Below are 14264 nucleotides of genomic sequence, written 5' to 3' on the forward strand. Positions count from 1 at the left end.
CCGTAAACATGTTGACGTCATCAGAGCTGCGCCGGAACATGTCCCAGTCTGCGTCATCCAAAGCGTCCTGCAGAGCGGCCACCGATTGGTCAGTCCAGCGCGCGACCTCCCTCTGAACCGGAGCTTCCTGTTTCAGCCTTTGTTTGTAAACAGGCATGAGGAAGATGGCGGCATGGTCCGATTTCCCAAATGGTGGACGTGATTGTGCCTTGTAGCTGTTCTTGAATGGCGTGTAACAGTGGTCCAGTGTTCTTTCGCCCCTGGTAGGGCAGGTGATGTGCTGATAAAAGTTTGGTAGTGCGCGCTTGAGGTTGGCACTGTTGAAATCTCCGACCACAATGAGCGCAGCGTCCCGATGCTGTGTTTGGTGAAGAGTTATTGTCTCGTGTAAATCCCATACCGCAGTGTCCGTGTCCGCATGAGGTGGAATATAAACGGCACTGACAATGACCGAACTGAATTCCCGAGGTAGATAGAAGGGCCGACATTTGATGGTCAGTAGTTCCAGATTTGGTGTGCAGGAGCGTGAAAGAGGAACGATGCTCGCGCTGTCGCACCAGTGGTTGTTCACCATCAGACACACTCCACCTCCTCTTGACTTCCCCGACTCCAGTGTTCTGTCCATGCGGTAAACCGAGAAGAACTCGGCCGGCTGGATGGCGTGGTCCGGTACCGCTGGGTTCAGCCATGTCTCGGTGAAGCAGAGAAGGTTGCAGTCCCGAATGTCTCTCTGGAACTTGACCCTTGACCTGAGGTCGTCGAGCTTGTTCTCCAGTGACTGGACGTTGGCTAACAGGATACTAGGTAAGGAAGCGCGGTGTGCGCGTGCCCTCAGCCTGTTCCTGACGCCGGCTCGTTTCCCTCGCGGACGCCGGTACGGGTCGCGTCCTTTGTTCACCCTCAGGATCTCGCTCGGCCAGCATGGGTCCGGGTTTAAAAACGGCGAAAGGTGAGTGCATTGTACACCAATAGATATAAGAGTGTCTCTGTCATATCTAATGATGTCCATCTTGTGTAGATGGAAGTGTAACCACTTAAATAAAAGTATAAAATAAACAAAAAAAAAGAAAACGTTGCCGGAGCAGTCGTGACGGCAGCCGACCTCACCGGCGCCATCTTGGACCATGTAGAGATGTAGAGTGTAATAGAAGTGTAGAGTGTAATAGAGTTGTAGAGTGTAATAGAGGTGTAGAGTGTAATACATGTGTAGAGTGTAATAGATGTGTAGAGTGTAATAGATGTGTAGAGTGTAATAGAGTTGTAAAGTGTAATAGAGGTGTAGAGTGTAATAGAGGTGTAGAGTGTAATAGAAGTGTAGAGTGTAATAGAAGTGTAGAGTGTAATAGAAGTGTAGAGTGTAATAGATGTGTAAAGTGTAATTGAGGTGTAGAGTGTAATTGAGGTGTAAAGTGTAATAGAGGTGTAGAGTGTAATAGAGGTGTAGAGTGTAATAGAGGTGTAGAGTGTAATAGAGGTGTAGAGTGTAATAAAGGTGTAGAGTGTAATAGAGGTGTAGAGTGTAATAGAGGTGTAGTGTGTAATAGAGGTGTAGTGTGTAATTGAGGTGTAGAGTGTAATAGAGGTGTAGAGTGTAATTGAGATGTAGAGTCTAATAGAGGTGTAGAGTGTAATTGAGATGTAGAGTCTAATAGAAGTGTAGAGTGTAATTGAGGTGTAGAGTGTAATTGAGATGTAGAGTCTAATAGAGGTGTAGAGTGTAATAGAAGTGTAGAGTGTAATAGAGGTGTAGTGTGTAATAGAAGTGTAGAGTGTAATAGAAGTGTAGAGTGTAATAGAGGTGTAGAGTGTAATAGAGGTGTAGAGTGTAATTGAGGTGTAGAGTGTAATTGAGGTGTAAAGTGTAATAGAGGTGTAGAGTGTAATTGAGGTGTAGAGTGTAATAGAGGTGTAGAGTGTAATAGAGGTGTAGTGTGTAATAGAGGTGTAGTGTGTAATAGAGGTGTAGAGTGTAATAGAGGTGTAGAGTGTAATAGAGGTGTAGAGTGTAATAGAGGTGTAGTGTGTAATAGAGGTGTAGTGTGTAATAGAGGTGTAGTGTGTAATAGAGGTGTAGTGTGTAATAGAGGTGTAGAGTGTAATTGAGGTGTAGAGTGTAATTGAGATGTAGAGTGTAATAGAGGTGTAGAGTGTAATAGAAGTGTAGAGTGTAATAGAGGTGTAGAGTGTAATAGAGGTGTAGAGTGTAATAGAGGTGTAGAGTGTAATAGAAGTGTAGAGTGTAATAGAGGTGTAGTGTGTAATAGAAGTGTAGAGTGTAATAGAAGTGTAGAGTGTAATAGAGGTGTAGAGTGTAATAGAGGTGTAGAGTGTAATAGAGGTGTAGTGTGTAATAGAGGTGTAGTGTGTAATAGAGAGATGATAGAGATGTAGAGTGTAATTGAGGTGTAGAGTGTAATTGAGGTGGAGTGTAATTGAGGTGTAGAGTGTAATTGAGGTGTAAAGTGTAATAGAGGTGTAGAGTGTAATAGAGCTGTAATTGAGATGTAGAGTGTAATAGAGGTGTAGTGTGTAATAGAGGTGTAGAGTGTAATAGAGGTGTAAAGTGTAATAGAGGTGTAGAGTGTAATAGAGGTGTAGAGTGTAATAGCGGTGTAGTGTGTAATTGAGGTGTAGAGTGTAATTGAGCAGTAGAGTGTAATTGAGCAGTAGAGTGTAATTGAGCAGTAGAGTCTAATAGAGGTGTAGTGTGTATTTGAGGTGTAGAGTGTAATAGAGGTGTAGAGTGTAATTGAGATGTAGAGTGTAATTGAGGTGTAAAGTGTAATAGAGGTGTAGAGTGTAATAGAGGTGTAGAGTGTAATAGGGTGTAGTGTGTAATTGAGGTGTAGAGTGTAATAGAGGTGTAAAGTGTAATAGAGGTGTAGAGTGTAATAGAGGTGTAGAGTGTAATAGAGGTGTAGAGTGTAATAGAGGTGTAGTGTGTAATAGAGGTGTAGAGTGTAATAGAGGTGTAGAGTGTAATAGAGGTGTAGTGTGTAATAGAGGTGTAGTGTGTAAAAGAGGTGTAGAGTGTAATAGAGGTGTAGAGTGTAATAGAGGTGTAGAGTGTAATAGAGGTGTAGAGTGTAATAGACGTGTAGAGAGTAATAGAGGTGTAGTGTGTAATTGAGGTGTAGAGTGTAATAGAGAGATGATAATTGATAGAGGTGTAGAGTGTAATTGAGATGTAGAGTGTAATAGAGGTGTAGAGTGTAATAGAGGTGTAGAGTGTAATTGAGCAGTAGAGTGTAATTGAGCAGTAGAGTGTAATAGAGGTGTAGTGTGTAATTGAGATGTAGAGTGTAATAGAGGTGTAGAGTGTCATAGAGGTGTAGAGTGTAATAGACATGTAGAGAGTAATAGAGGTGTAGTGTGTAATTGAGGTGTAGAGTGTAATAGAGAGATGATAATTGATAGAGGTGTAGAGTGTAATTGAGATGTAGAGTGTCATAGAGGTGTAGAGTGTCATAGAGGTGTAGAGTGTAATAGAGGTGTAGAGTGTAATAGACGTGTAGAGAGTAATAGAGGTGTAGTGTGTAATTGAGGTGTAGAGTGTAATAGAGAGATGATAATTGATAGAGGTGTAGAGTGTAATTGAGATGTAGAGTGTAATAGAGGTGTAGAGTGTAATAGAAGTGTAGAAAGTAATAAAGATGTAGTGTGTAATAAAGGTGTAGTGTAATACAGATGAATGTAATAGAGATGTCCAATGTAATAGAGGTGTAGAGAGTAATAAGGATGTAGTGTGTAATAAAGGTGTAGTGTAATACAGATGAATGTAATTGAGATGTCGAATGTAATAGAGGTGTAGAGTGTAATAGAGGTGTAGAGGGTAATGACTTTATAAAAAGAGGAAGCTCAAAATGCAGGGGAAATTTCATATATATTAACCTCTTAGTCTTCAGCACCATGCCAGGGTGACTGATATCCAATTGTTCTTAGGTGTTAATGTTTAGGTGTTAAATTAAAAGGAAGAAGATTAACCATAGCTAACTATACATTATTCCAAAGATCTAAGGCTCAAGCAGCAATTTCAGATCACTCTTTTTCTAAGGAAAAAGTATAATGAATGTATTTACTGAATTTGTGTAAGCAGTAAACAACAACATGCATAAAAAAAATGCAGTACTTACACAATTATTGTAATAACGAGTCACAAACACATCTATTGCTGCTAATCCCGGTTTATTAAGAAAGATGAGGCTCCACTGAACAACATGCCGTAAAGCATTTTTGCTCCAACCAAACAATAGTGTTGTCATTTAGATTGTTATTCTTTTATTTATGTCACAGAACTTCGATTGGTGTATTGTTTGTATGTGTTTCAGAATAACCTTTGCGTAAAAAAATGGCATCTTTGTGGAAATAAAAAAACAAATATGGCTGGTATAATATATTTTTTGAAAAAAAATGAGACCACCCACTGAAAAAAATCAAATAAAAATAAAAAAAACAGTAAAAGAGGCGGAATCTCGGGCTCGAGCCTTCACTTTACAGGAAGGTGTTCAAGTGACTTTATCACCACCACCTATCATTTCAAACCTTTTATTTCCAGCCAGTAGCATTATGGGAACAAAATATTTGATGAAAAATTTAGCCAATGAGTGCAGGATTCTAACGATATATGGGAGGATTTTATTCCTAACATGGGTGAGTTCTTAGTATTATTATTACTCATTAGAAACATGTGCTGTGACAAACCAGGAAGTGGATGCAGCTCTTAGTTTGGCACAAACAGCCGTGTCCAGCTCATGCTAACTGGGCTTTGTTTACAAAAAAAAGAAAACAAAGAAAAAATGGAGTCAAAAAAATTTGATTTGCATAAAGCAGTGATGTGAAAAATATTATTGGGGCGGAGTAACAACGGACACTTGGAGATCTGCATGGAGATGTTATTTTACATCTAAGTTATAATATATCTCCCTTCACAGTTTAATACGATGTTATAGGTTTTATTGCCCATTTTTTTTAAATAAAAAAATGCTTGAAAAGTATATATGTGTGTCTGGGATTCTCCTGCCACGCCCCCTCCGCGGCTCTCTCAGCCGCTCCCGGCGCTAATTGCCAACACCTGTCCCTCCTTACCATTCCCCTTTATAAGTTCCCGTTCCGACCTCACTCGCTGTCGGATCTGTCATGTACAGTGATCTACCAGATTCCTGACCGCCCGCATTCCCCGCTGGTTCCTGCTCCGTGTTTCGATCCTTAGGAGTATACCCGCTTTACGGATTACACACGCGTTCCGGATCCTACCCGCTTTCAGGATTATCCCTGCAAAACTGATTATACCCACATTACAGGCTATACCCGCATTACGGTTTGTATCTTTTACACACTTGTGTTTGTGTGCTGCGCCTAAAAAAATAGACTAGTAATATAATAGTTACTCCTACTTCCTATGCGTGGTCACTGCCTTGACAGTGTGTGTGAGATTGTTGGGATTGGAATGGCCGCACACAATATGAATAGTCATGACTGAAAAACAAGAGGGTGTCTTGCTACCTGACCATCATCATGAATGCCAAATCAATATCAAGAGCCAAACATGTATAACAAAAGCCTTTGATGGTCAGCAGTTCATTTCTATGCAGACTATATGAATAGAGTACGAATGGCCACATGAGTTTAGCAGGTGGATTTCAAACAGGGGGAGGAAGAAAAGGATCAGACATAGTCTCAGATAAATTATTCTAGGAATCTCATTTGTAATGAAAATCTTCATAATATTTGAAATATAAACTCATAAGACATGTGGCTTTCAACCTAGTACTTTTCTGGATTGCTCCAGGACTGAATTCATTTATTTATATTAGTATATATATATCATATATGTATATATAATGTTCAATGCAGGAAATGTATATCAATGGCACTTCATCATATAGAACTTAATATCTTTTTGAGCAATATCAACATTTAATTATTGACAGTAAAGTGTCTTCTTTCTAAAGATATTTAAATTGTGTATGTAGCTGTCAGGGATCCACCTGCCATGCCCCCCACGGCGGCTGTCATGCTGCCGCTATCTCTGCCGCTCACGGCTTTGATCACAAACACCTGGCACTTGTTAACTGCTCACCTATTTAAACGCCCATTTCAGAGTCACCGGTCGTTGGTTCTTGAACGTCATGCTACCGACCTCTGTGATCCTCGACTGCCAGCATTCCCTGCTGGTCCATACCTGAAATTTTCTCCGCTATGCTCGGTAGCACTGTTCTGTGGCTCATCTCTCTTCCGTGGATTATCCCTTTGTAACGGATCATACCCGCACGACGGTTCATATATCTCTCACTAATAATGATAGAGCTACTCCCACTTCCGGCTCATGGTCCAAATTCCTCACAAGAGGTCGTCATACTTCAGGATCACTCTAAAAGCGCCGTCGGGAGCTCGTCACTGCGCTCCTGAGTCTGGCCGTGGGCGCCGTCTACCCCAGCATCTGCTCCAAACTCCCGCAGAGGACGTCGCTCAGTCTCCGTTCCTGCTCTCCACGGCCTCTAAACCATGGGCGTCGTTCGGCCTCTGACCTGTGCCGGGGACGTCGCTCGGCCTCTAAACTCCGCCGTGGGCGCCATTCGGCCTCTGTTCTCTGCCGAAGGAGTCTCTCCGCCTCCGATCCCCGCCGAGGACGTTGCTCCATCCCCAGTCTCCACCGAGGACGTCGCTCAGCCTCTGGACTCCACTGTGGGTGTCGCTCAGTCCCTGATCTCTGCCGAAGGAGTCGCTCTATTCCAGACCTCCGTAGTGGCCATCGCTCCGCTCCAGGCCTCCGAAGATCCCTGCCGAGGACGTCGCACTTCAGGATCACTCTAGAAGCGCCATCAAGAGCCCATCACTGCGCTCCTGAGTCCGGCCGTGGGTGCCGTCGTACCCCGGCATCTGCTCCAAAATCCCACAGAGGACGTCGCTTAGCCTCCGTCCCTGATCTCCACCAAGGACATTGGCCTCTGAACTCCGCCCTGGGCATCGCTTCGCCTCCGACCTCTGCTGTGGGCATTGCTCTGGACTCAGTGACACCTCAGTGACCTCAGTGTTCCTCGACCGCCAGCATTCCCCCCTGGTCCATACCTGGATTATCTCCACTCTGTTCTGTGGATTACCTCTGTTCCGTGGAAAATACACCGCATAACGGTTAGTATCTCTCTCACTAATCATGATAGAGCTACTCCCGCTTCTGGGTCGTGGTCTGTACCGTGACAGTAGCACATTTTTTTCAGGAACTGTTAACATTCAAAGTTAGTTAGGGCATTTCAGCCTGCTAAAATTTGGGCTGGGTTTATTATATAAATAAAATATAAACTCATAAGGCATTTTGCTTTTAACCGAGTACTTTTCTGGATTGCTCCGTTACTAATTTCATGAATTTTTATATGAAGATGAAAAAGAATTTCAATTCAGGAAATTTATATTCACGGTACTTCATCTATAACTTGTGTTTTTGAGGAATATCAACTTTGAATAATAGACAGTAAAGCTCAAAGTGTCTTCTTTTCAAAGACATTTAAATTGTGTATGTAGCCCACTTTTATCAGGAACTGTTAACATTTAAATTTAGGTAGGGCATTTTCAGCTGTGAGTCCCAAAAGCTGTGCCGAAGGCTAACACGTTAAAATTAAGAAACTCCTGTAAAATCTTTAAAGATTAAAACCACCAAACCAGTCCAAATGTGTGTGTGTGTGTCACTAACTCACTGTAGTGTCTCGAGTTTACAGTGTGGATCCTTCAGAAGATCAGAGAGCAGCTTTACTCCGGAGTCTCCTGGTTTATTGTAGTTCATATTCAGTTCTCTCAGGTGTGATGAGGTGTTTGACCTCAGAGCTGAAACCAGAGCAGCACAACCTTCACCTGTAATACTGCAGCATTCAAACCTGTAGAGAGATCAACAATTATAGATCAGCAACTTACTGAATTTATGAATCTTTAAAACTATAGCAGTTGTTGCTGCTTTATTTAAATTGTGCTTCAGGACACACAACATTTTATTCATCTAAAACAGCCATATGACAGAAATGCAGGATCTACAGTGTGTAAGTGATGATCTGACCTCAGTATCTCCAGTGTACAGTGTGGATTCTCCAGTCCAGCAGAGAGCAGCTTCACTCCTGAATCCTGCAGGTTATTCCTACTCAGGTCCAGTTCTCTCAGACTGGAGGAGTTTAAACTGAGAACTGAGGACAGAAATTTACAGCTTTCCTCTGTGAGATTACACCCACACAACCTGGGAGGGAAATTATAAATCAGAACACTAACATCTCACAAACACACACAGAAAATACAGTGTCAGAATTAAAATCAGTGGAGTGTGTAAACATCAGCGGGTTGTAATGTCACAAAGAGCTGTACAAAGTACATGTAATATGGATTTTCATTTATGTCTGAGACCAAATTAATTTCTCTTCCTCCCTAGGCAGAAAAAAACATCTATCTCAGATGTATTAATGTATGCAGAGTGCTAGAGATGTGTTTTACCAGTCGAACTTGGCTGTAACAGTTTCCGTCTGACCAATCAATCAGAGGACGGAAAAATGCTGATGCTATTCTTGGCCAGCTAACTGCCCTGTGAGGCAAACATTAAATCTGAATAGCTCTGTTTCTTTAACCAGTCAGATTTCATATTCGCCCTGTGAGGCGAATATGGAGACTAAGGTAAAAATGCCAGTATAACAGACTCTGAGCAGATTAGATTGACTTGACAGCACATAGAGGCTGAAATCTGATAGGACAATAAATCTAACTTCCACATACACATACTGGAAGCAGTGCAGCCAAGAGAAACGCTACGGAATGAAAATAACCAGTTGGGAAAAGTGGGTCAGTGCTTTTGATAGTGTTTAGGCCAACAGAGATGGCTTTGCTGGCCCGGACCGCCTGCCACTGGTTGCAGTTGTGTAATGCCCTTTGCTGCCCAGGTGTGTAAGTTAAGTGGCTTCTTATTAGCTGTATATTTTGGGTAATTCCATATGGGAGTGTATTTACATGGTGTAAGAGGGGTATTTGTAATTTGGTCAAATTTCCACCAGGCTGTCAAAGCTACTGTTATAGTTGGTGCTTTAAAACAGGAGTGCATTTTTGAAATTCGATTGTTCATTACAAATTGTTTGCTCAATAACTAAACATATAGTTCCTGATGAGTTTGGGTGGATCCATCTGTATATCTGTTAAAGCTGAGTAGCCAGAGATTAAATGGTAGAAATGTGCTGCTTCCAACCCTCCTTGTATTTTTGGTTTTTGTAGTGTAGTTAATTTAATTCTTGGGGTCTCTTTTTCAAGAACAATTTGGAAATCACTAGTCCAATGATTTAAACAAAAGAGATGGTAGGTTGTAATGGAATCATTGAAAATAAATAGTTCAGTTTAGGAAGTAAAATCATTTTAATTACTGATATTCTACCCATAATGGACAGTGGGTAATTCCTCCAATCTTGAAGATCATCATTTATTGTTTTGAGTCTTCTTATTCTTCGTTTAGCTTCTCCCATTATTGGTCACCACAGTGGATTATCTGTCTCCATACCCTCCTGTCCTCTACATCTGTCTTTTTCAAACCAACTACATGCATGTCTTCCCTCAACACATCCATGAACCTACTCTTTGGTCTTCCTCTTGTTCTCCTTCCTGGTGGTTCCATCCTCAGCATTCTCCTACCGATATACCCTATGTAACTCCTCTGCACATGTCCAAACCATCTCAAGCCCTCATCTTGTCTCCAAAACGTCCTACATACGCTGTCTCTATAATAAACTAATTTCTAAACCTGTCCATACTTGTCACTCCCAACAAAAACCTCAACATCTTCAGCTCTGCTTCCTCCAGCTCCACCTCCTGTCTTTTTGTCAGTGCCACTGTCTCTAAACCATACAACATAGCAGGACTCATCACAGTCCTATAAACTTTCCCTTTTACTTTTGCAGATACCCTTCTATCACAAATCCCTCCTGCCACTCTTCTCCACCCACTCCACCCTGCCTATGATCCACGGAGACTCCTGTCTGACCTCGTCTGTCAACCTGTCCATCACCACCGCAAACAGGAAAGGGTTTAGAGCTGATCCTTGATGCAGTTAAACCTCCACCTTAAACCAGTCTGCCGTTCCTACTGCACACTTCACTGCTGTCACACTGTTCTCTTACATGTCCTGCACCACCCTCACATTCTCTGACACACCTGCCTTCCTCATACAATATCACAACTCCTCTCTCGGCAGCCCATCGTACGCTTTCTCTAAATCCACAAAACACACAATGCAACTCCTTCTGACCTTCTCTATACTCCTTCATTAACATTCTCAAAGCAAATAATGCGTCTGTGATGCTCTTCCTCTGCATGAAACAATACTGTTGCTCACAGATGGTCACCTCTTTTTTCAGCCTGGCTTCCACTACTCTTTCCCATAACTTCATGGTGTGACTGATCAACTTTATTCCTCTGTAGTTGCTGCAGGTCTGCACATCTCTCTTATTCTTATATATTGGTACTACCACACTCCTTCTCCTTTCCTCAAGCATCCTCTCACCTTCCAAAATCTTAAACAATTTTGTTGAAAAATCCACTGCCAACTGACTTTCCACTTTTCATCCTCTTAAGAGCTGCTCTCATTTCCTCCTTACTAATCCTATCCACTTCCTGCTTCACCATCTCCATATCATACAACCTTCTTTCTCTCTCTCTCTCTCTCTCTCTCTCTCTCTCTCTCTCTCTCTCTGATTAACCTTATTCATCCGGTGCTCAAAATTCTCCCTCCATCTTCGCGACACACTCTCCTCACTAGTCAACACATTTTCATCTCCATCCTTTATTGCTCTAAATTGCAGCACATCCTTCCGTCGGTCCCTCTGCCTGGCCAATCGATACAAATCTTTTTCTCCTTCCTTAGTGTCCAACCTCTCATACAGCTCCTCGTATGCCTTTTGCCACATCCCACTTCACCTGCTGCCACATCTTCTTGTACTCTTGCCTACTTTTCTCATCACTCTGCTGATTCCAATTCTGTTTCCCCAACCTCTTTCTCCTTATGCTTTCCTGCACTTCCTCTTTCCACCACCACGTCTCTTTGTCTTCATTCTATTTCCAGAAGTCACACCAAGTACCTTTCTAACTGTTTCCCTTATCACTCCTGCAGTAGTTGCCCAATCATCCAGCACCTCTTTACCACCAACGAGCCCCTGTCTGACCTCTCCCCTGAAACTCACCTGTGTGCACCTTCCTCCACTCTTATACTTCACCATATGCTCCTCCTTCTTCTTAAAATACGTATTTACCACTGCCATTTCCAACCTTTTAGCAAAATCTACCACCATCCGCATTCCTCTCCTTAAGGCCATCACCCTTTCATCACATCTGTTCGCTTCACCTACATGCATTAAAGTCTGCACCAATAATTCTTTCCTAGGTACAATCTCCACCGCTTCATCTAAGTCACTACAGAATTTTTCCTTCACCTCCATCTCTCAGCCCACTTGTGGAACTCTGGGCTTCTAGTAGTTCCTAGAATAGCAAAGTCCACTAAAGGCGATTAATCATTCTCATATCTAGCTCCAAAACTCTGGAATAGTCTTCCTGACATTGTTCGGGGCTCAGACACACTCTCCCAGTTTAAGTGCAGATTAAAAACATATCTTTTTAGCAAAGCCTACACATAACACACGTCTCACATTATAACCTTGTGCTCCAGAACATCTGATCACATGCACATTATCAACTTGTGCTGTTAATATCATGAACAGCAGCTACGCTAATTGCTCTCCACTGCTTCTCTTTCTCTCCCCATCCCGAGGCATCCTGAGGTTTGGCCAGCTCCAGTCACGTCCCACCTCATGAAGATTATGGACCTTTAAAGAAGTAGATGCCGAACATCCCGAACTATTTAGAGACGTACCAGTGCCAATTGGATCCCACTACATGTGTTGAGTTTTGACATTGGACCTCCTGGATTGTTTAAAGTCTCTGGCATGGAGAAGCTGATGCTGGATCTGTGATGATCACAAATGTTGAGCTCTATTACTCTCCTACTTTATACCAAAGACTGTAGAAAGAACATTTACTTATAATCACACACTCCAGTGCTCATGTTAGTTCTCACTCTCCAGTGTTCTGTATTGTTGAAAAATGTATCATCAAACTTTGATGTCACCCAAATAAGGATAGGTTCCCCTTTTGAACTTGTCTGGTTCCTCTTAAGGTTTCTTCCTCATTATATCTAAGGGAGTTTTTCCTTGCCACAGTCGCCATTGCTGCTCATCAGGGATAAATACACACCATTCACCTTGACTGTTGATTTCTGTAAAGCTGCTTTGAGACAATGTCTGGGCTATAGAAATAAACTTGACTTGGAGCATAAGCACTGATGACATTTATCCTCACCCCTTCATCTTTTAGCTTCACGTTCATCACCCTGTCAGAAACTCTAAAGCTGCTATTACCAACACAGACCTTTGTACGAAGTATTAAATAAATATCAGTAACTGTGTTCCATACATTTTCCCAGTGTCAATTCACATTATTACACATAAAACTTTCTTTCGGCTTCTCCCGTTAGGGGTCGCCACAGCGGATCCTCCGCTACTACTACTACTATACAATAGTAGTTTCATACATTAATAGTAACAGTAGTTAAGTACACTAAATGTACATTTATATAAAAAATTTACAGTCACCTACTGTTACTATTAGTGTACAAAACTAATATTGTACTATTCACTACAAGCATTAGTTTCGTCTTCTCCCATTAGCGGTCGCCACAGCGGATCATCCGCATGTTTGATTTGGAACATGTTTTTACACTGGCTGCCCTTCCTAATGCAACCCTCCCCATTTATCCAGGCTTGGGACCGGCACTAAGGCTTGTGCAACCTTAAAGGCTGGGGGTGGTTCCCTGACCGGGGATCGAACCCGGGCCGCAGCGGTGAGAGCGCCGCATCCTAACCACTAGACCACCAGGGAACCTTATTCACTACAAGCATTAATGATCAATAATTTTGATGACTTCCTTCTGCACTTAAGCTTTTTAGCAATGATTGAAATCATATCAGCAAACACTGGTTACCTGATTGGAGTAATAAATGATAATCATGATCCTAATCAGTGCAGTGTCATTAGTGTTCATTTAAAATAATAACTACATTTAAGGAATTAGTAACACATTTATGAAATCATTTTAAAATGACTTACACAGCTTTTCTGGATGCTTTGACCACTGGCAGCAGCCTCAGAAGACATTCATCTGATCTGTCATATTTACTCAAATCAAACACATCCAGATTCTCTTCTGAGTTCAGCAACACAAACACCAGAGCAGACCACTGTGCAGGAGAGAGTCTGACTCCACTGAGACACCTGGAATTACTGCTGTTCAGGTAACGTTGTACTTCCTGTACTAGAGAATCATCATGCAGTTCATTCAGACAGTGGAACAGATTGATGGATTTCTCTGGAGATGGATTTTCTCTGATCATCTTCTTGATGTACTCGACTGTTTCCTGTTTGCTGTGAGAGCTACTTCCTGTCTGGGGCAGTAGGTCTCGTAAGAGAGTCTGATTGGACTCCAGTGAGAGACCCAGAAGGAAGCGGAGGAACAGGTCCAGGTGTCCATTCTCACTCCGTATGGCCTTTTTCACTACACACCTCAGAAATGCAGACATGTTTGATTTGGTGAAAAGATCTAACAGATTGCTGATTGATTGTTTTTTCAACGTTTTGTTGTTGAAGGAGAGAAATGTGTATAAAGCAGCAAGAAACTCCTGAACACTCAGATGTACAAAGCTGAACACCTTCCCCAGATGAAGCCCAAACTCCTCTCTGAAGATCTGAGTACACACTCCTGAGTACACTGACGCTTCTCTGACATCAATGCCACACTCTCTCAGGTCTTCCTCATAGAAGATCAGGTTTCCTTTCTCCAGCTGTTGGAAAGCCAGTTTTCCCAGTGCCAGGATACTGTCTCTGGTCTGCTGAGGATCAGAGTCACATTTCTGATGGTACGTTTGGTGTTTGTGTTTGATCTGAAAGATCAGGAAGTGTGTGAACATTTGCGTCAGGGTCTTGGGGATCTCTCCACTCTCTGCTTCACCCAACATTCTCTTTAGAACAGTGGCTGAGATCCAGCAGAAGACTGGGATGTGACACATGATGTAGAGGCTTCTGGAAGACTTCATGTGTGTGATGATTTTATTGGCCAGGCTCTGATCACTGATCCTCTTCCTGAAGTACTCCTCTTTCTGAGGATCACTGAACCCTCGTACCTCTGTTACCTGGTCTACACACTCAGG

The 14264-nt window shown here is 42.3% G+C and overlaps 2 protein-coding genes and 1 pseudogene across 3 annotated transcripts in view; 1 reads left to right on the plus strand and 2 right to left on the minus strand.

The window, feature by feature from the left end:
- The window catches only part of LOC310727127 (uncharacterized protein), a 564745-nt gene that overhangs the window by 151153 nt on the left and 399328 nt on the right, over positions 1 to 14264 (minus strand). The window contains exon 30 of the mRNA XM_083543328.1: positions 8045 to 8218. Coding sequence (XP_083399454.1) covers positions 8045 to 8218 — 174 coding nt within the window. The remainder of the gene's footprint in view (positions 1 to 8044; positions 8219 to 14264) is intronic.
- Positions 1 to 14264, minus strand: part of LOC310728494 (protein NLRC3-like) — a 48028-nt pseudogene that overhangs the window by 12837 nt on the left and 20927 nt on the right. The gene's annotated exons all lie outside the window — the stretch shown is intronic.
- LOC310730343 (uncharacterized protein) overlaps positions 779 to 14264 on the plus strand; it is a 44712-nt gene continuing 31226 nt past the window's right edge. Inside the window, exon 1 of the mRNA XM_083549257.1 lies at positions 779 to 949. Within this exon, the coding sequence (XP_083405383.1) occupies positions 922 to 949 (28 nt within the window). The 5' untranslated portion in view covers positions 779 to 921. The remainder of the gene's footprint in view (positions 950 to 14264) is intronic.

Source organism: Silurus aristotelis, assembly GCF_946808225.1.
Source record: "Silurus aristotelis genome assembly, chromosome: 1".
Taxonomy (NCBI): Eukaryota; Metazoa; Chordata; class Actinopteri; order Siluriformes; family Siluridae; genus Silurus; species Silurus aristotelis.